Below are 27,864 nucleotides of genomic sequence, written 5' to 3'. Positions count from 1 at the left end.
GTTCTCTCCCACGATAAAATTATGCCTTTAAAATGACATCATCGCTTTTCGTCATAATTGTTGCCTCGACGTACGTTCCTGTGGTCGCATCCATGTTTTTGACGTCAGACGTGCTGTAACGCTGTAACGATCGTAGCTGTCCCCCCAGCCCCACTTCGCACAGCGTCCTACGTGGCTACAACATTTAGGTGTCCAGGCTTTTCTTGCACATCTGTGACGACATGAGTGGCAACGGTAAAACCGGCATCATGAGGCCTGCAAGCAGATCTCCCCCTTTCGTCGTTGTCGGACTCTTGGTTTTGATGTGTGCGCTTGGTTACAAATACTGGAGTTTGTTGGGTCAACATGGAGACCTGTCGGCTCAGTGGGAGAAGGCCCAGTCAGAGTTACGAGTAGTGTACGAAAAACAAATTACAGCCGAGAAAAAATCCACAGACTTGACAGGAGAGCTAACCCAAGAAAAACAGAACGTAGACAACTTGAAAAAGACCGTAGGAGAAAGAGACAAAAAAGTTGCAGAGCAGCAACAGCAGATTGAGCAACTGAACAAGGAAGCCACAACAATTAAGGAGTCGATGGTAAATATAGCTTTGCACAAATGATTTCATGAATAACTTTATATTCTTGTGCAGATTACATCACCTTACATTGCATTTGCATATCGTTTGCCATATATATAACATTAATTAATTGTTGCTTTTTTCCCAAATAAACAGCTGATCTAGAAAGCCTGGTGTATATGTACCTGCTGCCCTTGTGCTAGATAATAATAATAAAAATGGAATAAATGCAAATACTTCAGACCAAGTGGAATGTCTATAAGAAAAAGCAGTGATATATATATTAGTATGATTCTGAGAATGATGGTGTATTTTACTAACAGTTCATGGCACAGTTGTGCTAAAAACATGTAATGCACATAGAGGAACAGGTTTTAAAAATTGTCTGTTAACTTTAACAGTCTGAGTTGATGACAGTGACTGTGTCATCATAACTTATACAAAGTCTGCATATTGCAAACCCAGCTTACCTATTTTTTTAAAATCTAGCAGGGTGCATTTTTTTTTTCATGTAAAGCTTAGTACATAATACTACCCCCCAAAATGTGGGTGAATACCACCTCCCCCAATCCCTTTATGTTCTTGAAATACATGCCTACAATATCACCATGCATAAAAAGAGGTCAGACTTATAACATCATGATTGAGCACATGATTAACAGTAAAACCTCCTCATTAAGACCTTCCCTTCTTAGATACATCTAAATTTTCACAAATGCATTTCACTATATGAATGTCATCTCTATTACAACTAAATCCCCAGCACAACTTATGACTGACAGTTTGTGCTCTTACAACTTTGTTTGCAGAAGTTATGTGTTGAAAATAAAAATTCAAGTACCGTATATAATGGACTGTTTCTGGCAGACCATTTGTCCTGTATTACAACTTTCTGCAGAAATAATGTAAAATAAATTATGTTTGAAAGAGACAGCTTGTTCATCGTTGTGCCTTTGTTTACCAGTGCAAATCAGTCAACTGTACTTCATTCTGACCTTTTCAGAAGTCATGTGTTTTTTTAAAATAAGATTTTTGGGACTGGTTGTTTGTTCTTTATTGTGACATTTTGCAGAAATAGTGTTGTACGGTGTATTTTAAGAGGTGGAGGGAGGGAATTGTTTTATGTGAAGCCAGCAACTAAGGCTATATCAAGGCAAAGCAACCTGCCCTGTAAACAAATGTCACATGCAAACTAAGACCAGCATGACCAAGACAAGATCTGAACCCAGGAGTATTTTAAGAGAGCCTCACGGTACATGGTAAAAAGAATGGACTGGCCTTACCAACCATGCATGACTTGTTTACTGCTGCTCAGAACTAAGTGGCAAACCTTGTCCACCATTACTTCTTTTCAGTCATTCCTTCCAGTAATCAGTGGACCAGCATAGCCATTGTTTGGGGGTACCAGTAAAGAGATGAATGTTGCCCTGAGCTTTGCCCAGTATTCACAGAGAAAGAAAATATGGCATCTAACTAAATCTTCGAATACTGACACCATGGTTTAGTTTGTTATGTGGCTTAGAAGAAAAAAGAGAGTCACTTTTCACCCCTGCTTAAATTTTTATTGGTTTCTGAAGTTAGTAATTTAAATAATATCCAGCATTAGTCTTTGCTGTTAGGTCTCTAAATATTTTCCTTAAAATTGACTTGAAGTTTAAAAAAAAAAAAAATGAAATGAAACTGTTGATGTGATGGATACCTGCAGAGCTCCTAGATATGTTTCAACACTTTTGTTTTATAGGATCCATTATTGATTTTGAAACAGCTGGCAGGCGAAGGCTACTATGTCTAGTGTCCTGCTTCTTTTTGAAAGTTCTTAATCTCTTTTCGATCAGACTGGGGTCTTATCACCCACATGTTGCCTACAGCTGTTAGATTCTGTTCAGCCTGGTCGATACACTTTTGGCTCAGATAGGGATCATGTAAAAATGAGTGTTCCTTTGAAGTCTCTCTTCCCTAATTATTGGAATTGTAAGTTACTTCTTCAAATAGCTAAAATAATAATCATAAAGTTTAGTATGGTTTCAGTGTTTCTTTTGTTCTAGTGGTTTATCTCATACTGTATAAGGATTTAACATGGAATCTTCCTGTGTAAAATTGTTCAGCCAGGCATTCCTGTGCATGTGAGGATGTGTACAGTCATTTAGTACATTTCTGCATGGTGACACCATTTTTCTGCGTGTATGTGTGTGCATGCACGCATGCAGAGATTTTGTACATGATCTCTCAGATTAGATGGACTTTGTTAAACAATGTATCGTCAGGTAAAAAAATCGGGTATTTTTATGAAGAAATTGTGTGTTCACGTGTGTTTCAGGCCAAATGTGACAAAGAAAAGGGAGATTTACAAACAGAAAAAGAAAAACTTGCACGTAAGTTTTTGAAGTTTTTCAAGGGGAAAAATCTTCAAGGACGCCCAAAATGAGACACACTTAATGTTAGCAACTATGCTGTGTGTCTGTGACCTTGTGCTTTCTGCCCTTCACATTTTCCAACCTTTATATAAATGGCTACATGGCCAGTTTGGGTTGTGCCTTGCCAGGAAAACCTTTAATGGATTTTGACACTGTTATATCATGAACCTGTTAAAAAGTGGATTACTAACTTAAGAGGCCCCAGGTAACATCTGCGATTCCAGAACTGACTGATCTAGTTCAGCTCCACCTTGTACTACAGGGACAAGACCACTTCTAGCAACTGATGAGCGAAGAAAAGTGCTACCAGGCAGAAGGAAACTGCTCATCATTATTATCACTGTCATTATCATCACCACCATCACTGCCACCACCATCCCACTTAACCCTGCTAATCTACCAGTGTGAAAAGTGTTTTTGTTGATCGCTTTGACAAAGATGTTTTTGAAGTCATTGATGGGCTTATTTATAATTTACATACTGTTTTAGAGGAAAATACAAACCTGAAGCAAGAAGTGGAAAAAGCACGAGCTACACCCTGTGACAGAAAGTAAGGTCATTCTTTAAATTTGTTGTGTTTGCTTTGAAATTAATCTAGAGAATCTGCTTGTGTTTGTTTGGGTGTGCATGTATGTGTGTGTGTGAGAGAGAGAGAGAAATCAGTTTAATTGCAGTTGTTGATCTTTAATTTTACTTGAAATATTTTTGCAGTGCTTGCAAGGAGCCTATTCGAGAAGTAGTTGGTGAGCTAAACAGGATTATAGGACAGCCAACAGTTGTGCAGGCACTGAGCAAAGCCTCATTCGATCTTAAACCAATTCTGGGTGATATGATGGAAAGGTTAGTTATTTCACTTAATTTTGTATAAATATAATTAGCCTATTTTTCTGGTTGTTTTCTTGGTGGATGGTTCTTTTTTTTTTCACCCAGAAAAAAGTCTGAAGTACTTACCAATCCCACTTTGTACATGTCTATCCAATAGCTCTCCTATCACATATTCCTCTTACCTTCAGTGGAGATCATTAAGTAAGTATTCTCTTAACTTGAACCAAAAAAAAATTTTTACAATCGGGAAAAAAGGTATTCTGACATGTTAGAAGTAGCAAAGAAGAAAAATTGAAAAAAAGTATAATTATGTAGCTAATATTTGTAAGAAACTGTTTGAAAGACTAGACCCACATCGACAGACAAGGCAGTCTTGTTAATAATTTCAAAAGAAATCTGTTGTGTCCTGGTCTCCTAATGACTAATACCACCAGCTCACATCCTTTGTATAGGTAGGGAGGGGAGGGGTGTTTGCCAGCTTTTGTACTCCTGCCTGTCCTTCCTTCATCCAGCCCATCTGCCTTGGTGCCCATTTGTAACCTGACAAGTCTCTTTGTTTTTGGCTTAAAAGACTGCACCATCTAAATTGCCATTAAAGCTCTGGCTTTATATCAATACCTTCCCTTCTTGTCCTAAAACTCTTGACTTCTTCAAACCATAACTTTCAAGTTACATTTGTAACACCCAAAGGGCTTTTAATTGTGAAGAAACAAAGAAACAGATGTGAAGTTTTCTTGAAGCTTAGATTATACATATTGTAAATTTTGATATAAAGATGCAATTCAGTCAAAAAAGAAATCCTAACCCAAACCCCAAAAATTCTATTGAATTAGAAGGTTTAAAAATCCAAATTTCTGAATAAAAATTTTTTTAAATTCTGTATGAATTTTATATATATCATAAGATCAGATGACAAAATCTTGAGAAATGCAAAAGACTTGACATTTATGCAACAGTAGGTGTCTTACCAATCCCACTTTGTAACACATATGGTAAAAAGAGAATAAAAATACTTATTTTAATCAACCCAAATCTTTGTGACTGTTCTTTATGAAGGGGTGGGAAAGGGGGATTTTTTTTTTTACAGTGAGCCAACAACTAAGGCTATGTTATGGCTAAGCAGCCAGCCCTATAAATTATGAAGATGTGGGATGGTTTTAAGTGCAAGTTCTCCATTATGGTGCCAATAAATATAAGAGATAATCTAATGCTGATACTGTTAGATGTGTACTGGTGCTCAGGTTAGATCTTTGTGATATCTTGAAAAGACAAAGTGAATTCGTACACTAATTCAGAAAAGGCATTGTTGATGCATATGATTAAGGTGGATAACACTGGTTTGGCAAATGATTCAGAGAGCAAGAGCATGAGGGAGGCAGAGCAGTCTTTCTTGGCACAGGGAGAAATCTTTGTGGATTTACCTTTATGAAGTGAATAGATTTGTGAAGTAATTTTACTGTTTAACAGTTTTTACTTCTTGATCTTCTGTTTTACTTCCTTTTTTTTTCTTTGCTTGCCTGCTTTCTACTGATTTCTTGTTCCAAACAGAAGATATGAAATGTCTAAACATGTGAATATTTCTACAGTGCAGGGAACCAGAATCCAGCAGATGGAGGGAAAGGACAACAACAGCAACAGCAGCCACCTCAGGTAGTAGCCCAACGGGCAAACAACATTCAGATGCAGCAGGCTGCAGTGGGAAGGGTCCCACAAAGGGGCGGGTTATTGGAGCAAGGTGGTGGTGAACCTGGTGGGGGTGACAATCTTAAAATGGGTAGTGAAGAGCACTTGCAGGGACAGAGGGTGCAAGATGAAGAGATGAATTTTAACCAGATTGAAGATAGGAAAGTGCAGGTGATTCACCAAGACAGAGGCAAGCCTGAAGTTCCTCAGGTGGGAGTTTTGCAGATGGATGTCAATGAGGAATTGGTGGAAGAAGAGAACGGGAAACAGGAACAGTTGCCAGAGGATGAGATGGATAAGCAAGCTGCAGCAATCCAGGCTGCTCAAGAATCTGCAGCAGCAAGGGATGGCAACGTAGGAGACAGCAACTTGAAAGCACATTTCCAAGACTTGAACCAGAATGGGGCCAGCAATCAGGAGGTCAATAATGAGGTGGAACTATCACAACAAAGAATGGATGACTTTAACAAACAGGAGTTGAAAAGGTGGAATGCAGAAGGAAAAAAGAATGATCATCTAGATCTGATCTGATATCTGATGCAGATGAAATCTGATGGAGGTATTGAATCTGTGGATTATGTAAACCTTCAAGCTTCTGTACATGGATTGCTTTTCTCTTTAATAAGCATGAAGTGATTTTTATTCTTTGGAATGTGTTTTTCGTTCCTTTTAACCCATACGTTTGCAAGCTTGCTTTAGATGCATATTTTTTTCCTAAAAGAAGGTTTTTCAGATTTGGGGGTGGGGGGACGTTCTTTCTAGCCCAGCATGTTTTGCAGTAAATTTCTTGTGCTAGCTGAGGAATTGTAACATCTTGCCTCAAGGTTCATGTGTTGTTTTCACAAGTTTTTAAGTAAAAATTAGTTGAGTGTCTTTATCACTTAAGTTCTTCACTTCTGCCTTTGCATTTCTGCTGCATGCTTGACATTGTATGGAGTGAGGGATACCTTGCTTTATTCTACTTGCTTGCATTTCTTGCTTCAGTTTAAAAGAGGCGAATCGATAGTGATGTTATTTACACTAAAAAAACCTAAAAAAAGAGAAGCATTCAAAATGCATCTTCTTGAATGGGTAAAAGATTGGTGTTTTACATCATGCCAGCAACTAAGGAGATATCAGGGCAAAGCAGCCAGGCCTGTTAATAGATGCCACATGCAGAGAAAGAACAGCATCCCCAAAACGAACTTTGAACCCACGACAGCCAATCCTCACTGTATTGGTGACAGGTGCTCACTGTTGCATCACCAGACTGCCCATAGTTGAATAGGTCTTACTTTTGTTAGTAACATAGTAGTTCAAATGTACATAATACATAATGTACTACTACTATTTCTCTCCGTGCATCAATGCATAATGTATGCCTTTCTATTTGATGAATTTAATGTGATCTCCTAAAGCTTGTTTAAATTCTGCTGTCTGGTTCATGAGACAGGTTTTATTCTTTAAATTAAGATTATACATCTGGTAGTTGTTCTGATTAAGATGTGCTTCAGTCTGAGGGGTTTGTTCAGGGCATGTTACATGTGGATTTTCATTTTACTCACTGCTTTCATTTCTAATAAGAGATATATATTTTTCTTATCTGACTATAGTGTTCTGATCTTGAACTTGATTTGTTTGGAACAATTAATTACCCTAATTATTCTATGTATGCAAATTTTCTGACAGTTAATGAGTTACCATTCTCAATCATGTAGTGGATTCTAGTTCTGGGATTTTTTTAAATCTTTGTTATAATATTATATAAAACTCAAAGCAGTTACTTTTAATTTATTATTTGATCTATTATATGTTTTACCACTCCCAGTCATGTAGTGGATTCTAGTTATGGGTTTTTAAAAAAATCTTTGTTATTATATGAAACTCAAAGCAGTTATTATTTGATCTATTATATGTTGTCTCTTAAGTAATGTTATCACTTCTGCCTGTTTGCACTATGGCACAGCTGTTACTCCCAAATACACTTTTCACACGAATCCTTCATTTAGGGTAGCTGATATTTTAAAAACTCTTAGCCTTTATTCAGGTTCTGTAATTGTTAAAAGAAAACCGAGTCCAGTTTTCTGCCATTATGCTGGTCATTGTCAGCCTTGTCTTTTGCAAAAAATTAACTTCTCTTCTACTTTTGGTGGATCTGATGACACTAGCACATGACTAGATATTATCCACCCTGTTGATGCTACTACATGTATAATAATAATAATCTGTACTTGTGATGCACAACATCACGACTAAGATAGTTTGCACTCTCTGTGCAGACCAGTAATGATAAATGAACATTAGATAACAGACTTTGGATGGTGAGATAAGTACAGGCACACAGAACAACATAAATATGAAGTACAAGAGTAGAACGTAAAGCAATGGATAAAGGAATGAAGGGATGATACAATAAACAGTGTAGAGATGGAGTTGTTACATGATGGTTAAAATGACAGACAGTATTGCAAAAGGAGTTAAGGATAGCAATTCAGGGATAGTACTTAGTGAACAGATATGTTTTAAGAGAACATTTAAGTGTAGCCCTAGAGTCAGAGTGATGAATTTGATATGTAAGAGGGAGGACGTCCATTGTCTGTATATGATATAGAGTGGAGAGCTTCATGATATGTTGTTGTATAGCCTTTGATATTTTTATTCAAAAATTGCCATATTTTATTTATTGAGCTTTAGTGAAAAGTATGTGGTACAATCATGATATAAATCTTAAAGCTATTTAACAAAAGTATTGAAATATTATTCGCTTATCTTATCTCTTTTTTTGTCTGTTTGTTTGTTGCAGAAGTAACAGTGTTAGCACAACTGAACAAGCACATGGAACAACACTTTGAACTTTAAAATATTTTTAACTCTATTTAGTTGTTTTGCAGAAAGTGGTATTTTTATTTTTATGGATATTTTTTCTAAAACATTAATTTCTAACATTTACACTTTCATAAAACCTATGCAAGCATTTCTGTTGGGATGTTCAGTTCTTTGTGTACAAGATTTAGGGTGAAGTTTTGGGATTTTTTAAAAAAATATATATAAGAAGAAAATTGAAAAGTTCCAGCAGGATTTTTCTGGGATTTTTGTAAGTCCATATCCATGACTACTAATTTTGATAACAGCTAATAAATTGTACTGAGACTAACATTCCCTTCTTATGTGTTCCGCCCTCTTCTTCACATGAACATTCACTACATTCGCCTCATTTTGCCATCCTATCATTGCACATAGGACATGTGGAAATGCAAAATATGAATTGGGTAATAAAATTTATCACGAGCAAGTGATGGGGTATGAATCACATATTTTTTGTTAACTTTTAATCAATTTATAACAGTGTTATTGTTGATGCTATTGTTTGGTTTTCACATGTTGGTTAATCACGCTTGATTTATTGTTGTTTATGCCTTGCCTTGCATATCATAGATGAAAAATTGTCATGCTGTATCATTGATGTTTCCAAAACTGCTGTGTGTTGTGGAAGCTAGAACATTGTGAGAGAAATGAATACACAAGAGGTTGTTACTGCTGCTATGCATGCTTTGTGATATTTGTGGTACTTGTCAGGAAGTAAGATCTTATTTGCCAATTCTTTAGCATCTATCCACATTAACCTTACATAAAGCAAGAGAAGGGAAAGACCAGATGTTTGCTAAGCATGAAAAACTGACCTCACTGGTTTTTCAGTTTATGATTTAAGAAGAGACCTCTTTCACTGTAGTTAGAATATTGGGTGGGGGGCTGAAGTTTTTAACTGCAGAAGCAGTTCCTTGATTAGGGACTAAACTATCATTTCATTTGACACCTTTGTACTGATAAATGCCACAGCAACCAGGCATCAGATATACAAACCAGGACAATGGCCAAATTTGCAGAACAAGTGCATTGTCACAGATAAATAATAACTAAAAGTTGTAATGCCAGTGACGTCACATTGGCCCTGCTGTTTGTGTCCAAGACGTACCTTCACCTTCTGGGTTTTTCATCGGTGACTTGTACTTTTTTGCTGTCTTCAACTTGTCCATTGTCCTGGAATATTTTTCTCTAATTATGTACTTCCAGATGTGAAAAGCTATCATGAGGTAGTCCTCAACAGGGGTGCCTTAAATGTACTTAACAGTTTTGACATGAAGCCACAAGAGATTACAAATCCAGGCATTTTATTTCAGGGTGTCTTTGCTATTTTTGATCTTACAAGATGAAAGCTAATTGTAAAATTTATTTTTGAAGGCTAGTGAGTGGTGGTCTTTAATTTTGTAATTTTAAAATTTTTTTTAATAATTTGCATGCTGTGCATAAATCTGAAGCATCTGGACAAATAATTTTTTTACAAATCTGCATAATAACAGCTATTTTGACAAAAAATATTGGAGTGATACATTTATATTGTACTTAATTCTCTCCCCTTTTCATACCCTGAATTGAATCCAGTTAATGATAAGGGTGTGAACCACTCTGAGGCCAATAAACTGTGTAGCCATATGTAGCAGATACAGTGTGACTTTCAGGATAAAAAGCATGATCATGTGATCATTGAATTGTGTTCATGTGCACCTGTGATAGACTAGGATGTTTACTACAAAATCAGATGTTCCTTGTTGCAAACATTTTTCTTTTTTAATTAATCAGGCCTTATAAGATGGTGGTATCTAAAGTCAACACATACATTTCGTTTATGTTGTTCCAGTGTGGTAAACAAATTCAAAAAATTGTGATCATTTGTTGATCAGGGCTTATTATTCTCCATACTTTATTGGGTGTTTAAATCGACCATGTTGGATCACAGGAGGCTGGTCGTTTTGACCATTGGCCAGTTTGAACATTTGCCAGTTCGACAACAGCACATGTCAGTTTGACCACAGCCCTCAGTTGATTTGACTACAGCCACAAGTCAATTAGACAACTAGTCTTGGTCGATTCAACCACATGATTTATTTTTAAATCTTGTATGTTTTCAATACTCACCAGAGGCATATCTTAATTAAATAAAAAGTTTATTAGCTTATGTAAACTCTCCCACCCCCTGCAAAAAAATTAGAGCAAGTTTGTTAGTGTGTTTGTGTAAGAAAGAGAACATATGTGCACTGACTTTGTACATACACGTGTAAAAATATTATTAATTTTGCATATATCACTTGACTAACTAGAATTTTTATTTTAAATGTAGTTTTGTTTACAAGGAGCAACGAATATGTTATAGTACATGTCTTTTTTTTCAGTCAATCAACTGAAGCCAGTCGTCAAATTAACTAAGGGCTATGGGGAAATCGTTAAGTGCACAGTTGAATTGGCAAATGGTCGAAACGACTGGTGACCAGATCACACACCCCATTCATGATAGGATATTAGCAAAATGTTAGTAGTTGCATGTCTTAAGTACCTTGTTTGACAGTTAACCTGAAAGCAAAATTATTTTGAAATAACTGAACTAAGTTCATTACAAGATACAAATTCCTCAGATTTTAGTGAATAGCTCCTTTTGATGTCAACTTAAAAGACTATGAACATCCTAATTGGTAGAGGTGTCTTTTAGAGAGATGATCTCATTTTTTGGTGATATCACAAAACAGACTGGCATTTATGGCAACACGTTTGTGTGGAATGCTGTTACATCCTGCACCCTTCAGTGATATCAGAAGTTAGAATTTATGGATACACTATATCCACATATAGATACACAGAGTGAGAAGACATGCACACAGTTTTGTGTCAAACTAATAACAGCTTAGGTTCTGTTTACTTCATTAATTGCCTGTTTATGCTAAAATTCATGTTTGACTTGGGGCAGCCTTTAATGGGTTTTCTATTGGCCAGTCTTTCCATATCACAATTCGAATTTAGATCAGTTTTTATGTGTAATTCATGTCTCACAGGAAGTGCTTTATCAGCCCATGGTAGCCATTAAGTTGGTTGGCATTGTTGTCATTCAGAAGCATTTCATCTGGCTAGTAATTTTACATGCACTATTTTAGCATGCATACTAGTACACTGGTGGTTAGAAATACACATTTATCCATTCATCATATGACTAGGGTGCCTTAGAGAGCAACATGCATTTGTCATTCATTGAACCGGTTCTGGCAAAAAGTGATCAACGACTCGGACATCTTGCATAAGCTATATTGTTGAACATCTTTGTACTTCATTCAGTAGATTTTTTCATACTATATTCAGTAGAAGGTGCTTAGATTCAATAAGCATGTGAAGATTGTTCTTAAGATGACGACACTTCTGTTCTTGTTTTTATGATTTTTTATGTCGGAACAAATTTCTGTTTTCTTCGGTAAATCCATTGTTTTGTTTCCTGTTGCTATGCTTATTGGAACAAAAAATTTATTTCTTTGCAATTATTCATTAGTGACATTCCATGAATATTTTTGTACATTTAAGTGGGAAATTGTGTGCAATTTAAAATTTTTTTAAACCTGCAGATGTGAATGATTGCCTTTTACTTAAGGTCTTAATCAGAGGGAATAAAATTTTGTACTTAATAAAAGTTTTTCGTCTGTGTGTGCATGACATTTTGAAATAAATAAAAAATAGGTATTTTTTTAGATAGTATGGACAACATAGAAGAATGTTTGAACTAAGTGTTTGGTAATAGTTTATCTCTTCCCTTACAGTTCACATAGCACTATATCACTGGAAGATCTCCCTATGGTCATGACTTCTTGTGATCAGGGTGAACACCCTGCCTTTCTGGCTGTGTGACTGAGCTTGCCCACCCATTTCTCTTTCTTTTACCGACCAAGCTCATCTTTTCATTGCTTTCACCACCCTCTTGTGGTCCAACTCCATGCTGTTCATGTGGCTCTTTTTCATCACAAAGACATTGTCTTCATTCAGGCCCCTGGCCATGCTGGCAACTCGGACCAGGCTGCAAAGGCTGCTTGCCAGTCTCCTGGTCATTTGCAGTTACTGGTGTAATCCTCACGGTCTATCTCCAGTCTCTTCCCGTCTTTTAACCTTTTTGTGTGGATGGCAACCACCATATATTTTTAACATGTTGCTTATTCTTTTATATGATTCATTTTCCCTTCTTTCTGTTAGTTTATTTTGTGGATTATATTATTATATCACTCAGAATTCGTTTTTTCGCCATTTCAGAAATGCATCTCTTCTTGTGATATGGTCTTAGTTGCTGGCATGGAGTAAAGCATAAGAAAATAAAGCAACCTTCCAAGACTGTTGATCTAATCTGCATATCACTAGCTAAACAATGTCTACTTAGCCTTGTGCCCGTCATCACCAAAACAGAATCATTCACTTGCCTTTCACAAAGCACCTCGTCAGCTCAAGCAGGCTGTTGAAACACTGCTCCTAAAGAAACTGGGGCCCAACCCTTGAAATCTTCCTTGAATTACTTGGGTGTGCTTCTTGACCAAACACTCTATGCAATTTCATGTCAGCTCTATTTGTGGTGGAACTTAAGAAAATTGCCTGGATTGATTCTCATTTGTCTATGGCTGATGTAGCTAGACTTTATCTTTCACAGTCTTGTCCAGGTTTGATTACTACAAATGATTCCATGTATGCTTGAAATGCAGTGAAACAAACTGATGTGTTATAAGTCTTTATGAAACCAATATACAGGTTTTTTTTAATAACCAGAACATAAGTCGCTCAACACAGTAAAAATATCAAACCTCCTAGTTTGTCCTGTTGAGATTCTTTAATACACACATATTTTGAATCATTTCCCAATGCAAAAATCTTTAAATATTACATCCAAAACATCTTCCACAGACACTGTTCCAGTTATTTGGCCCAGCTCCCTCAAGGCACGCCTCAATGCTTCAGCAGCTAGCACTGTGTTCTGGCTACTGACGTGTGACTGGTACCTAACCAGGTGCTGATGACACAGTTTCAAATGAGCACGATGTCGAACTTGAGTGAGAGTAGGGCTACTAGCTAAAGGATCTCCACACCTAGAAGAAGGAAGACTTTTATAAAAATTGTGAACACACCATATCTACAAATCGACTGATATCGTTGACCGAGCTTCAGTCATCAATCGACATCACTTTCTCGTGAAGATTCAAAATAAGCTAAGTTAAGCGTATTGACAATTTACTCTGACCACATGAATAATTCTGAATGCCTTGTGTAGGTTCTCTTCATGTACTACTAATACACTACTGCTCCAACTAATAATAATATAAATAACTTGTATACTGCAGAATCTCTTAGTGTTTACTGGGCATAATACTAAGTAGCTGATCAGACTTCAGAGTAATACACACACACACATGTATGTCATATGGAAATAATAAATATAAATAATATAAAGAAACTTAAAGCAATGAAACAGATGTTAAGCACGAACTTTCAACATCAGCATAAAAGTCGAGGCAACAGCAATATGTAAACATTTAGATACAACCATCAATATAATTTAATTATAATTTATGAGAGTCAAGACTACACTGCATTTTAAAATGAATTCACTTCTCCTAATTTCTTTGAATCTCAACAGGGCTAGAAACATGAAAAAAAAAAAAACTTACAAATCTTTTACTTGATCTGCCAGCAAAGCTGTAAATGCATCCAGTCCTTCAGACGTGCTACAGGATAAAATGCAAACAGGACATTTAGCGTCTTTGGAGGAGGGTAGCAGTGTCCGTTCTTTCTCTGACAACAAATCACTCTTGTTAATTGCAACAATCACACTGTTCAAAGCTGGATCTTCATCCCCACTTTGGTCAAGTACCTCCCTAGACACAGATTCCTGGTCTGGATGCATGTCCTGTGCAGGAGGCGATGAACTTTTCTTTGTTTCAAGAAACTGTCCACTGTTCATGTATTCTGTGTTTGGTGAGCTTTGATCAAAGTTTTGCAAAGTGGTTGCTGGAATGCCGAGGCAGACCATATGGTCTAGTATATACTCTGACCATTTTGAGTGAGGAGATTTGGTGTTGATGACGTTTGTTGCATCCATCATCAACACTTTAAGATCTGCCTTTTGTGCTCTGAAAGGTAAAGAGTGTCATATGAATAAGAATGATGCATACTACTCTTATAATAATGCTAGTAACAAATATGCTCACTGCAGGATAAAGAGATGAAAAAAGAAGCCGACCAAAAGTCTAAAATGAACAATGCAAAGCAATCTATTTTTCAGCATTTCAAGAAATTAATCAGTTCTGGTCTTGACTAAAGCCATGGTTTTTGAACAAAAGTCTGCTGTGAAGATTCAATTTATCGCTACATGTGAGTGCACAAACAAAACATTCTGTGATTACTGTATGCATTTACTGCTGTATTAGATATGCTAAGTTGTTACTGACTCAAAATTTTTGCAGTATTATCCCATATGACTAAAATGGTATATTTTCAGACAGCAGATGGTGTAACCTCTCTCTCGGTATATTTTTTACATAATGCCTGAAGTTCCAAATAAGTGTCTTTGCATGGTAAAGCAGATAATTTAAACAAGAAATCATAGGAAAAAATGTGTGACCTGTCCAGAGCTCGCTTAACACCTTCTTTTTCTATAATATCGGTTGTCTCCCTTAGCCCAGCTGTATCACTCAGCAGCACTGGATAGCCAGTGAAATTGATTGCTGTCTCCACAACATCTCGAGTTGTGCCAGCGATAGGAGATACAATGGCTGCTGGTCGTCTGCCTTTCAACAGAAGACAGCATAAGCAGTAAATTTTTGAAGTTTTGCAGTTGTCTGAAACTTATTTATAGTTTTATAGCAAACTAGAACTTCATGCAATTTACTTTAAAATTAATCTTCTTCGATGAAATACAGAGTATACCTAATATGAAAAAATGAAAAGCTTAAGTGTTGTGATTTAATACAAACAAAGCATGTTCAGGAGACTGCTTTTGCCAACATTAGGTGCTCCAATAATTGCAACGTGAACCCCTTCTCGTAGTCGTTCTCCACGTCGATTGTCTGCCAGATGATGCTCTACTTCTTTGCTGACTTTCTCTACTTCCACAGTTGCTGAAAAATGAAATATTGTTTTTTCAAGTGAGGTCACAGAATAAGGTCTCTATGCTGTAAAAGGAGATAATACTGTTTAGGATCTTAACCATCAAATTGACCACCGAAGAAAATCTGTTTTATAACTTCAGAAGATTTAAACTTGTAGTTGCGTTAAGAAATGGGTGGGGCATCCCTGAGATTCATAAACACCCAATGGAAACAATGTTGACTGAAAACTGTTCTCTATAGTGATGAAGAAGTACATGCACATAAAACAGACAATGAGCTTTTAAACAGATACCTATTTTCATAGCATCTTCTTCAATGTTTTCTTCCTCATCAAAATCAATGAAGGCTTCTACATTAGCAAGACACTGAAATAATAGTACAATATCCAAAGTAGCCTTAAAAATTGTGAAAAACTGAAAACTGTCTTCATCTATAAATGCTAAAAGCTGTCAAATACAATGAACTCAATGTAAATAAAACTGTTTAATCTCCAAATACATTTTCTGAAGTCCCAACCTTGTTTTACTTTATTCTAAATACAAAGTAGTACTTGGCACCATCACAAACATTAGTTCTGTGTCAGTTAACATCCAAATGACTATAGCTGTATAAGCATCACATAAAAACATGGAAAATCAGATTGCATATGCAAGAACAAATTTTCTGTGACAAAAATTGCTACTAAAAATAAAAATAGATATTGCATACTTTTAGAATTCTATTTCGCCAGTCTGAATAAATGTTACCAAGGTCACCCTCCATCTGACGAATAGCCTGTCTTCGCTGTGCTTCTGTTTCAGCATTGATAAGGTCCCCTAGTCCTTCTACTTCTGTCAAACCCATCTTGCCATTCAAGAAGGCTCTGAAACAGTCAAATATAAAGGGAAATCATCACAGTCAAGGAAAGCAGTCCTGCTATGTACATAAACTCAAGGGACTATAATGCCCAGTTATTTTTGTTTAAACAATTTCCTTCTTTTAACTTCTTTTAATTATGCTGACTTCACTTTACATAAAATAACTTGTAAATCCTAAAACCTTCTGGCAAAATCTCCTGGAGCTGCATGGTGTAATCCTGGCAATGAGCCAAGGGCATCCAGTATGGCTGTAACTACTGCTGTGCCCCCATGCACATGAAACTCTGCACAGTCTTCTCCCGTAAAACTTGCTGGTCCTGTGTACATAAAAATTCAATGAGTACTATGAAAATATATTTTCATGAGACTTATTAGAAGTTTCATGATATTAAACTTCTTCATATTTCTAGTCGAGCATAGGGCCGCAACTACCCCACGCCATCAGATCCAGTTCTGGGTGTCCCTCTCCAGCTGGGACCATGTCATGTCAGCTGCTCTCCTCCATGTCTGTCTGAGTCTCCCAACCCTGCACCTTCTCTGTGGGTTCCAGCCCAGACCTGGTCTTGTTAAATATTTAAGCTGATAATCTTAATTAGCTAAGAAGGAAAAAAAAATGATATAACACATTAAAATATAAATTAATTGATAATGAAAATAAAATTGTTTTAAGTCAATAATTTCGATCATAACTTTATTTTCATTATCAATTATTTAGTTTTTAACTTGTTAAACTTGATTTATTTTCAAAAATAATTTCATAATTTAAAAAAATTTCAGAAAATTATGAAAGAAAATAACTATGCACAGGTTTTGTGAAATTACGTTTATTTTATTTGTTTGGTTTTGTGCTCGAATTATCTCTGGCCTTACTTTACTCAGCACAAACTTTATTTATGTCCGATGCAAATGAAGTAATTGTATTTTCTGTTAAGCTTAATATGAAAAAGCACGAAATATACACACTTATACACTTGTCTGTTGTGAAAATATGTACAAATGTGAGAATATGAACAAACACGTAAGTACACACTTAATCTTAATACTTCTCCTCTAACCTGGAAACCACAGTACAATGCCTCTGTCGATGACTTCACTCGTTGACGGATCAATCAATCTCTGCAACGATGCAAGTCGTGGATGTGGTAACTTCGTCTTTCCGCACAACGTTTTCACTGCCTCCGATGAGGATGGTCCCGACACCCGGATAACGGCAACACCGCATCGCCCATGTCCAGACGACAATGCAAACACCGTGGAGCCTGTCTTAGTTGAATAGGACTGAAATAAGGTCGATTTGCTTCTTAATGTTAGTCTCATTATTTGACGAAACATCATCGTTGTTTGACTTTGTTGACATCCGAGTAAAATTGTTACGTGAAAATAAAATTAATTGTCACAATGACTGATTTTCCTCGGCTGAGCGAAGAAGTGAATGTAATGTTTTGAATAAAATTATAGAAAGCTGATAATTTGTTATGCCATCACCGCTTTAAACTTTATATTTTGACGATCTCGTGGTTCCCACATGAAGGGATGTAACTGCGGCACCAACCACCCAAACGAAGTCATGGTAGCGTTGAACCACGGACGTGTAATACAAGTTTGTGGTCGAACCTCTGTTGTCAATGTACAGTGACTAAAAAAAAAAAAAAAAGAAAGAAAGAAAAAAAAGGAATCAAGTCTTTGATGTGAATGTCACTGCAACTTGCAGGGTCTCAGCTACCTGAGATGGGGGAGCAGATAACCGAGTGTTAGAACATTGGTTCGCTACCCTTGCGAGTCGAAGTAGTCGAGAATTTTATTTTTCTTAAGAGCACACATCCCATGTAATAATTTACCAATGGGATGAATAAAGTTGGTCATTTGTCATACTCTATGGGGGTTGAGAAAAGGTATTTAAAAAAGTGACAAGGAGAGGAGATGGACACAAAAAGGCTGGCCTCGAGAAAAGTGTTCTCTACACACTTTCCAAAAGACGCGGGTGGGTGTCAACTTGTTCAGTTATTTTTGCAACAACAGTGGATATCTACTACCTCCGTTATCAGCCAGTAATTAATGCAGATAGTTCTGTAAATGGCAAAGGAGAGAATACAGACGATTTTAATCACATAAAGTATAAAATAAAGTTTTAAAACGTGTATGTTTTAACGATGGGGTGACAACTCTTCTTCGCTTAGAAGATTAATCGAGCAGTGGATAGCATCCCTTAGACCGTGATGCGGTCCTACGCATCACTCCACCGCAGAGTCCTTCGATCGCAGCGGGGTCATTACGTAGTAGAGTAGCATCCCGTTGTGCTTTGACGACGATGAAATCGCAGGTTTGTTTTTGGCCGCTAACAGCATACAGGGCATGCGACAAAACATTAAAAGCATGCTCGTAATGTTCAGGGCTGTCATGAGCATATGGTCATGCGCCGTAGTGCATTAAACAGGCTATACATAAATTCTCTACCACAATCAAGTTCTTGCCCAATCCGACGAAACTCTGGCACAGTAGCTGTTGCGCAATCAATCTGATTAAAATGTGTTAATTTCAATTTTACATGTTGACGTGGATAATGATATGTAATTAATGATTATTATTGACCCTGATACACTGTAGAATCACATGTCTAAATAGACGCAATTAATATTTACTGATACTTCAGTTCATATAATCATTTAAGGAGAGAGATATTAAACAAATTTAGTAGTGCTATGTGGGTGGTTTGTAGGCACGAAGCAGAGTGGGGTGAATTGAGAGTGCTCATTACTGTGTAATGCCTCACTCAAAAAAGGATGAGAGTTAATTTAGACATTAACAGAGGATATATTAACAATCACTATGGGAAACTATGAGCTGCTATTGGCTATGATACACTTCTATATGCATGCAAATAAACACATTCAGAGACATATACCTTCTGAAAGACAAAACATTACAACCATACACAGACTTTTTCATGAGTTGATGTCTTACATGTTGCAAGTGTCCAACAAAATTAAGACTGCAGTAACCCACCAACTGGCATTTATTCATTATTTTTCATCATTCAGGCAGAACAGCTGAAAGAACAAGGAAATGCAGCCATGAAGAAAGGTGTGCCAGCAGAAGCCATTCTTCACTACACACATGCCATCAAACTCGAACCAAGTAACCACCTTCTTTACAGCAACCGCTCGTACGCATTTCTTAAGCTTGACCAGTACTACCTGGCTCTTGAAGATGCCAATCAAACCATCAAACTCCAGCCAAGCTGGCCAAAGGTGAGAAAACATTGTGCTGATTGTTCACACACACACACGAAGAACTTTGATGGAAGTCCTGTTTTAGTTGGCTTATTTAAGTGTTTATTAGTTATTGTACTTTCTTATTCACAAGTGAAATAGCTACACAGAGGATAAATATAGTGGGAGGCTGGACAATCGGAATTTGTCAACTCCACACTTTGGCTACATCAGGTACTGTCAAATGCAGAAATGGTTATCAAAATATACATCTCCTTACCTGTAGGTAAAACTTGTTATCATTACAGTTGCATCTACCTCCAAGGATGAAAGCATTTGCTACCTGACATCAGAAGATATGTGTCCGAATGGAGACAAAAATTTAGAAGTCTTCAGGACTATGTTAAACTGACAGCCTGGTATAGAAGTTGTCAGTGCTCTGTGCTGTGCCGTTATAATGTGAATAGGAGCTGCCATTGCCTTTTCTTTTTGCAGATCTAGAATGTTGATATAGTTTTTGAGAACTACCATTGAAGTAGTTATTAGGGTGTAAGGATTTAAGTTTTAGTTAAGTGCAAATATGGGAACAGTTATGTTTACAATTTTAGTTGTGCTTGCTTCTTGGTCTGAGATGTTTTGTGATCACATTTATATTCACAGGCATGATTTGATATTGTTTCACCTTATTAAAGGTATAATATGTCTAGGAACATCTACAGAAACAGCAATTATGATCTTGAAAACCTTTATGGCATTCTTGCAATGAATGACCTTACCGCTCAGTACTGTTTAGAATACCTAAAATAGTTTGCCTAAAAAAAGTATCAGTGATATAAATTCTATTGACATCAGTATAATTGATATACTGAGTTTGCTTCTATCAGCTATGTGTGGTTTACATACCAAAGATTGATGCTGTCTACAACAGTAGAATAATATTGCTCTATTTCCTTAGGGATTTTACAGAAAAGGAGAAGTTGAATTTGCAGCATGCCAGTATTCTATGGCACTCATGTCTTACAGGGTAAGTACATACTTTTTCTTCTCTCTGTGTACAAAGTACACCTACATAAACATCCCCTGGGTTTTTTCTCCTCTGTTCAGAATTTGCAGCTGACTGAATAACATTTCAGTAATATGATTACATGCTTAGAGTTTCTGCAGCCAGTAATGTTTAACATTTTTCAGCAAGCACTCCTACTTGATCCCACCGATGAATCCATCCAGTCAGCTATCTCGAAGACCAACAAAGAAATCATTAGAGAAAAGCGAGGTGAGATACATTGCTTAATGATTCTTGACCGTAAAAGAAACCAGTTCATAATGTGAGAAAATCTGATGAACGGTCAAGAGTTTCTTTTTGCCTTAATCATCAATTTGCACCGATTTGTGAAAATCAGTTACCAAAAGCAACATAACAAATCTTAAGGGATTTTCGTAAATTACTATGAAAGGGACAAACATTTAAATAAAGTTGCTAAAATGATTAAGTGAAAGGAACAAAACCTATGCAGCAAATCATCAATGAATATGATTTGTGCAGAGGCAGCTCGGCGGCCCATTGTGTTCACTGCAGGTGGTGTTGGAGTCGGACTGCTGGTGGTACTAGCAGATCAGCTCTTGACACAAAAGCCTAGTCTTCAAGTAATGTCTTTTTTTGAGGATTTTAACCACTGAACGCAGAAGCTATAGATATAATTTTTACAAATCTACAGACAAAAATCTCTGATTTCAAAGCAAGGTTTAGTAAATAAAAAGAAGGCAGAACAGACAAGGTCTGGGCTACTGCTTGTGTTTATGTATTTATGATAAATAGGGTTTATTGAATGAAGCAGTTTAACATTAATTAGTAACTGACAATGTCTCATGTTTATTATATCCTTTACAAGCTTTTATCAAGGATTAACTATCATGTAAAATTCATTGACACCTTATATCTGTTGGTAAGATATTTCAGAATGAACCAGCACTTTTAGTATATAATTTGTGTTTGCAGAGCATTTTTGTCCAAGGTCTCCTGGTGTCAGCATTTGCCCTTATAGGGTTTGGTATGTTTAAGGCTTACAGGTGAGCGTATTTTGAGTTTAACAAACCTTGTCATTACTAGTTCTGCTTGAAACTGCACGAGAGATGTGTAAGAAATTAGAAACTAATTGCTGAGCTCATTAAAACCTTCATATGATGTAGCGTAAATTTTGTCTTATTATTTCTTATGCTCAATGCCAGTTTCAAGATTTTGTTTATTTTATCAGGTACATGATAACTTCTCAGAGGTCATCCCTTCTGGATCCTCCAATTGATTTGCTTGGTGGTAAGTATTTTTTTGTGAAAACAATCTGAAAAAGAACAAATCCGAACACTTATTAGGAGTAATGTGGTTTTAAAAAGTGAATCTTATAAATGATAATGCTTGGCCAGCTTGCATTTTCAAGATTGAAGGTGTCAGAGTATACAATGTCAGCATCTGTGGCGCTGCACTGTTTCCTTGGCAACTTATGGCATGGAGGGATTGGGGAAGTTTACACTTTGTCACAGAAAAAAAAAAAAAGATCCGTGCAGTCAACATTTAATACTCTTAACACTTCATTGTTAGTGTTTTACCAATTTTCATGTCAGCTTTGTTAAAGAACACGTTCACTTTTTCATTCCAGAGATGGGAGCAAGAACTAAAAATGAAGAGGACCATAGCCAGTCAGGTTCAAACTCCACCAAAAAGGGTGGTAGTTCAGCTGCGAAAAGACGTTATCGCATGGGGAAGAGCTGATCATGGTGCAAAAAAAGGTGCTTTCTGTGATCTGCATTATCCCTATTGTGGCCTTAATGCTTAGGCGAGGCAGATGGTGCTATTGTTCGATTATTGTATAATCAGACTTATGATGTGGGTCCAAATTACTGCCTTTTCAATATATTTGAATTTCATCAAGATGTGTTTATCAAAAAGCTGAAGATTATATTGGATATGTTTGGAAGATCATGACCATGTGCTGCTCATGTACAGAATTTTACTCCATTTTCATTACAACATGCTAGCTGTGTTGTCTTTATACTTTGTAATTTAGCTCAACTTCCTTTCATGCACTTAATTTTTAATTGTACTGTTTTTTTGTAATAGCTGCACATCACAGCATAATCAGTGCAGAAAGAATTCCAAACATTGCAGTGTTTTGGGCATTTTTAAACAAATGATTAACTGAACAGTTTGAAGGTCATCTCTAGCTCTGTTGATCTGTTTGTAAAGGATGAAATGAATTGTGAAAGAAATTGCAAGCAATAAATATTTTATATATACTTGTAATTGAAGTGTGAGCAGTGACTTTTGGCAGACCTAGGCAGGAACGTCAAGCTGTTTGCGGTGCATGCTATCTGCTTGCATAAATACAAACTCCTGTGATGAAAAATAATCATTGCTGGACATATTTCTTCCTCACTCCCATAGCTATAGCAATGCACTTTCACTTGCAGGTCAAGAAATGGGCGCATTGTGCAGGTTATTGCAAAAACAAAACCAAAAAACCCATCAATAAATAAAATTTGTTCAATCAAATTAAATTAAAACAAAGCAGATGCAAGAACTCACACGGTACTTTTAATGTGCAATTCAATTTCAATGACCTTATTTACAAAATAAAAGTCTGCAACACTTCGTTATCATTCATATCTGTTATCTTAAGATGTCAAACTGGTCAGGAGAAAACTTGCTTTCTCACAACTATTAGGTTGTCTACTCTTCTTGATCTTGGGGAATTATAGATCTGGAAAGAAAATGAAATCAACATAAATGGAATATGAAAGACTGTGTGGCAACCGAGTAGTTTATTATGAATTCAAGATTTTTTTTAAATACCCGTATAATATACACCAGCATCAAACTTTTTGTATCTGCTTCCCCTTAGATTGTAAAAATCTGCTATTTATACTGAAATGTGATGATTAAAGGTGGAACTTCTATGGACCATTGCAAGAGAATAGTTTCCCCAGTACGAGGAAAGGTTGGAGTACATGTGGTGCTGACAACTTGCGGACAAATATCTCCAGTTACTATCCCGAGGGTGCTCCTACTTTCCCTCACCCAAGCCATACCATTTTAAAAGCCACCCAAGAGAAGTTCTGCCTTTAAGAAAATAAGATTGTGTGAAAGGAACAGTACCATGTCTACATATCATATACATCCTTGAGAGCCAGCTCAGGTCTATCATAACCCATCTCTTCAGGAGTGAGTATGCCTAGCTCATCTAGTGTAGGTTTGATTTCCTGCTTGATGTATGGCCACACTTCCTTCACGCGACCACCACATTTGTCCTGGAAAATAGAAACATCTGCAGCAATGTTGCACAGGGGTGAGACAGATCACAACCAGACAAACATGCTGGAAGCTACCTGGTAAGGAGCACAAGTTTCAGCATTATAATAATACCTGGCAAAATGCAGATTTGTGAATGTAGCAATCAAGAAATGCACTCATCCTGCTTTGCAAGGTGCTATGTCTGTAAGTACTGACCTTACAAAAGCAAAACACAATATTGACTGGGGAAATGGAACTCACCTGAATAGCCTCCAGATACCTGACAGCAAGGGCATAGTCATTCACACGTCGGCAGGCTTTCATAGCAGCAATGATAATTTTTGGTTCTGGCACCAGATCTTCACCCTATTTAAGATACCAATTCAAAGAAATGGACTTTAGAACTAACATCAAACTTTCAATTATAGCAGCACAAGATATTAAATTCACAAATGTAAATATTCTGTATCTCTTAAAAAGAGCCATTTTCAAAGATAAAATATCTTTTTCCTACCAGGAAACCATGAAAGCTAATAGTTTTCTTGTTGAACTTCAAGGCGAGCTTTATGTACAAACATATTTTCAATAACAATATAATTATATTTTTTACTTTATGGTCAGGCTTAACTAAAAAAAACAAACAAAATACAGTAATATGAAAACACTCCCACAGTTCACAAGTTAATATTTAATTTCAAACATACAAGTGTTAGACGACTTCTTCATGACAGTAAGAATCATTAAAAGCATCTGAATTATTAAAACAACTGGCAGTTTCATTTTCATGAATACTGTTACTTCGGTTTGTTGTCTTAATTTTTCAGCTTACGGTACAATTTGAGGGGGGCTCACAATGCCATGCTACTTTTTTACAAAAAGTAAAAGGGGAGGGGGGGGGATAGAATTAGGGCTGAGGGTTGTCATCACATTCAAAACAACCTAAGAAAATGTGTTGTGAGCTCTCATAAAGTTATTTTCAGCTCACAACAAATATTTACTATTCCTATACTCAATGACATATGTTTACTTCCTCTTAAATGACTAAAATACTTGTTCCTAAGAAATGCCTGACCATGTTAGTGTTATAACCCCTTCTCAGTTTTAACCATTCCGTAACAAAATACCCAGATATGTTTGCAATATCAACATTGGTTACATTACAAAAAGTCACTTAATCTACATACAGAAAAATTTGAGATTCTAAGAATTATTGTTTGCACAAAAAAAAAAGGAAAAAAAAAACACCACCGGGTATACCTGTAGGTCATTCATGGCTTTCCTGATCTCCCAGCCATCAATATCGGATCGGTTGAAAAAACTTTCATATCTAGCATCAAATGCCTCGTCACTCTCCACTTTGCCATGCTTCTGACGCACTGCCACAGCAGCTAATGACAAAAGCAACATTATTTTAAAATATCATATCATCTTTTTAAAAATCTGCAAGTGATAATAGCATCCTAACACCCAAACTGATATAGAGGGGAGGAGCTCTTACAGTATTATTATTACTATTTCCGGGTACAATAAGCTTGAAGTAACATGAAATTTACCATAAAAAACTAGCTGGCTTACGACCACATTGTTACCAGGCTTTATGCTGAATCTTCCCAAAACACCTCGCTATACTTGTCACCTCTACACGACGTGACGCCTTCAGCTGTGCGGAATGGCGGCAACAATGCGAAGATATGTTATAATACAGTCCAAAACAATAACTGTTCAATCTTTACAACCTACCAGCTGCGGGGTTTTGCAGTAAAGCACACCGGGAGACACACTGTAAAGTGGACGACAATCTTTGCGTAAGCCGAAGCATGATTTTGAGACTGTTATGACCCTCTTGTCCTTGCCGATGAACTATCAATCGGTATAAACCGGAACAGGAAGTACAATCTGTTACAAACGTGGATTGGTAAATGGTTTCAGACCGGACCCGATACGAAAGTCCGTGACATCAGATTAAATACGTAGCTCAGTGGATTTGGGGACGGAATTTTAAGCAAGATTAACTTAATGAAAAATAAAAGAGCTACCCAACATTGCATTGACGTTTTTAAAACTTCTTAATGCAGAATGTTCCTTTTCTTCTACTTTTTTTCTTGGATAATGTAGTCTGCGTATGAAAAGCAGTTCTGCAGCGGGTACCGCTGACAGTGCTTGTTCCCTCTACCCCGCATCCTCTTCCACCCCTTAATCCACGGTATTCAGCATTAGCGAGGGACGTCGTCAGTCCATGGACGTATTAGTTCGTGGTCAGTCCGGTTACAGTACCAACAGTGGTACGTGGTCGTCTTGTGCTGCCAGATCGAGTGAACTGAACGTGGTCGAGCGCAGACCGTGCAGTCCCTGGTCAAAGATATCTCTAATCTGCATCATGGCACACGGGGATGTATGAGAAAAACTGTAAATAATGTAATGATGTAGAGAGTATGATAATTTCGTGCTTTTAGACAATAGTTGATGCTACATTGGAGGGTCGACCCTGATCAGTAGTTCGGACCACTTTACTTAAGTAAAAAATATGGCGGACCACCAAGGCCTAAAATCCCTTTGTACTATGAATTTCAAATTTAAATTGCCGCATTTGTTTTATTACAATTATTACAATTCAAAACTAAATGTACTTCTGTGACAGTAGCCGAGTAATAAGTTGACATAAAACTACGTACCTCGTTCTTTATAATTAAAATATTAATGCGAGGAATGCAGCACTTTAAACATCACTTTGCTGACATATAACGACTGTCAGCCGCGGACCACCTGACTTACGTCCGCGGACCACACTTTGAGAACAACTGCCATAGCTGACTGCCCGGAGACAGGGTTTGCTGTAATGAGAGGAGTTCTATCGGCGGTCCAGACGAAATGAAGACAAAGGCAGTGGGTCAGTGGGATGGGAAGAAGTGGTCGTGACGTCTGGCAGTGTAGAGTTTAAAACACTCTTGTCACCATTGTAATAAGAGGTGCTTGGTTCAGATCTTATCTAGGGACACTATAGCCAGTGATCTGTATGTGGCACATATTCGTGGGGATGGCTATCGTGGGGGGAGGGAGGTCTAAGGGTATTCGTGTTTCTTTCCCTTCCCTCTCCCCCGACGGTGGGAAATCACCTCTAGGTGCGGGGTCAGAGTAAGGTGACCAGACGTTTCGGGAGCGAAAGCGGGAAGAAGATGGTGTCGTCACCGACAAAAAACGCCCAAAAAGTGGGGGGGGGGGGGGCGTATCAGTACGGTATTCAGATTTTTAAAACAACCGGGACATTTGATGGACTTCCAGAAAGCGGGACATTGGGCGTTCCGCCCGATTCAGCGGGACACGAGGTCCGACTTCTGGTCAGAGCATAGAGGTGGGAGTTGAGTCTCAACCTGTGAGTGAGATAGGTATAATGTTTCTCCCTTTGCCGGTGCCATCGACAGGCACAGGAATAAATACCTGGACGCAACGATTTGTATCACGAACTAATATCCACGTCCGTGATTTGTATTCAGTTGTCCAGGAGCGCGAGTCTTGCCAACCACCCCTATAGCACTTATTTACACAAAGCTAAACTGCATTTTGCGGAGCAATGTGCCATTACCGCTGTAAACAGGGTTTATGGCGTATTTCAAATATGCAATAAAATATCCTATTTTTACATATATGAATTTAATTCAGGCAAGAGTTATAAGGCAAGAGCCAGGTCTAAGTCATTGAATCTACTGGTAGAGCAGACAATTGAATTCAGAAGGTGTTGTGGCATAGGAATGAGGCTTTTTATGCCAATCCTCTTGTGGCGGCCGTTGAGGAGCGTGCAATCCTCCAGTCTAGCAATTCTTCATGGCAAGACAACTGCTTGTGGACTGCTTCTGCCATTTTTGCTATAGAACGGAGTTTTGTTAGCAGCAGGTATGCTGGCATGACAGATTTAATCTTTGGTGCTACCTTAACTTTGTCTCCTGATCTGCAATCCCCATGTCTGCTGGTATCACTGCAGATGACTCTCTTTATGATATAGACTGTTAGAAATCGAACTGTGATTTAACACCAATGGTCAATAGTAGGTAAGTTATGCAAATATTTGTCAACAATTGTAAATTTCTGTGTGCAGATTCTCAGT

General features: G+C 37.2%; 4 protein-coding genes across 5 annotated transcripts; 2 read left to right on the top strand and 2 right to left on the bottom strand.

Annotated features, from left to right (window-relative positions):
* Positions 1 to 76: 76 nt before the first annotated feature.
* LOC112553711 (Golgi membrane protein 1-like) lies at positions 77 to 11,961 on the top strand. The gene is made up of 6 exons (XM_025221108.1): positions 77 to 578; positions 2,878 to 2,932; positions 3,464 to 3,524; positions 3,686 to 3,814; positions 5,386 to 6,041; positions 8,265 to 11,961. Exons 1-5 carry the CDS (start codon positions 222 to 224, stop codon positions 6,011 to 6,013), a joined length of 1,230 nt encoding a protein of 409 aa, XP_025076893.1. The 5' UTR covers positions 77 to 221; the 3' UTR covers positions 6,014 to 6,041; positions 8,265 to 11,961.
* Positions 11,962 to 13,117: 1,156 nt separating this feature from the next.
* LOC112553710 (tRNA modification GTPase GTPBP3, mitochondrial-like) lies at positions 13,118 to 17,933 on the bottom strand. Its single transcript, XM_025221106.1, has 8 exons — positions 17,330 to 17,933; positions 16,456 to 16,591; positions 16,126 to 16,279; positions 15,710 to 15,782; positions 15,283 to 15,426; positions 14,931 to 15,096; positions 13,978 to 14,439; positions 13,118 to 13,398 (listed from the first exon to the last, which is right to left on the bottom strand). The coding sequence occupies exons 1-8, from the start codon at positions 17,607 to 17,609 to the stop codon at positions 13,164 to 13,166; spliced, it is 1,650 nt and encodes a 549-aa protein (XP_025076891.1). The 5' UTR covers positions 17,610 to 17,933; the 3' UTR covers positions 13,118 to 13,163.
* A 513-nt stretch (positions 17,934 to 18,446) lies between these two features.
* Positions 18,447 to 22,774, top strand: LOC112553712 (STI1-like protein). Of its 2 annotated transcripts, none has more exons than XM_025221109.1 (8): positions 18,447 to 18,594; positions 19,313 to 19,522; positions 20,439 to 20,507; positions 20,672 to 20,756; positions 21,027 to 21,127; positions 21,480 to 21,550; positions 21,736 to 21,794; positions 22,135 to 22,774. In XM_025221109.1, the coding sequence occupies exons 1-8, from the start codon at positions 18,583 to 18,585 to the stop codon at positions 22,245 to 22,247; spliced, it is 720 nt and encodes a 239-aa protein (XP_025076894.1). In that variant the 5' UTR covers positions 18,447 to 18,582; the 3' UTR covers positions 22,248 to 22,774. The 2 variants fall into 2 exon arrangements, with proteins under 2 accessions (XP_025076894.1, XP_025076895.1); XM_025221110.1 differs by having other exon boundaries at positions 18,583 to 18,708.
* Positions 22,775 to 23,049: 275 nt separating this feature from the next.
* On the bottom strand, positions 23,050 to 25,666 carry LOC112553713 (cytochrome c oxidase subunit 5A, mitochondrial-like). Its single transcript, XM_025221111.1, has 5 exons — positions 25,506 to 25,666; positions 25,023 to 25,153; positions 24,027 to 24,131; positions 23,631 to 23,782; positions 23,050 to 23,235 (listed from the first exon to the last, which is right to left on the bottom strand). Exons 1-4 carry the CDS (start codon positions 25,582 to 25,584, stop codon positions 23,636 to 23,638), a joined length of 462 nt encoding a protein of 153 aa, XP_025076896.1. The 5' UTR covers positions 25,585 to 25,666; the 3' UTR covers positions 23,050 to 23,235; positions 23,631 to 23,635.
* Between the last annotated feature and the right edge of the window lie 2,198 nt (positions 25,667 to 27,864).

Source organism: Pomacea canaliculata, linkage group LG13, assembly GCF_003073045.1.
Source record: "Pomacea canaliculata isolate SZHN2017 linkage group LG13, ASM307304v1, whole genome shotgun sequence".
Classification (NCBI taxonomy): domain Eukaryota; kingdom Metazoa; phylum Mollusca; class Gastropoda; order Architaenioglossa; family Ampullariidae; genus Pomacea; species Pomacea canaliculata.
The sequence above is the reverse complement of the archived record's forward strand: the minus strand, read 5'-3'. Positions and strand labels throughout refer to the sequence as shown.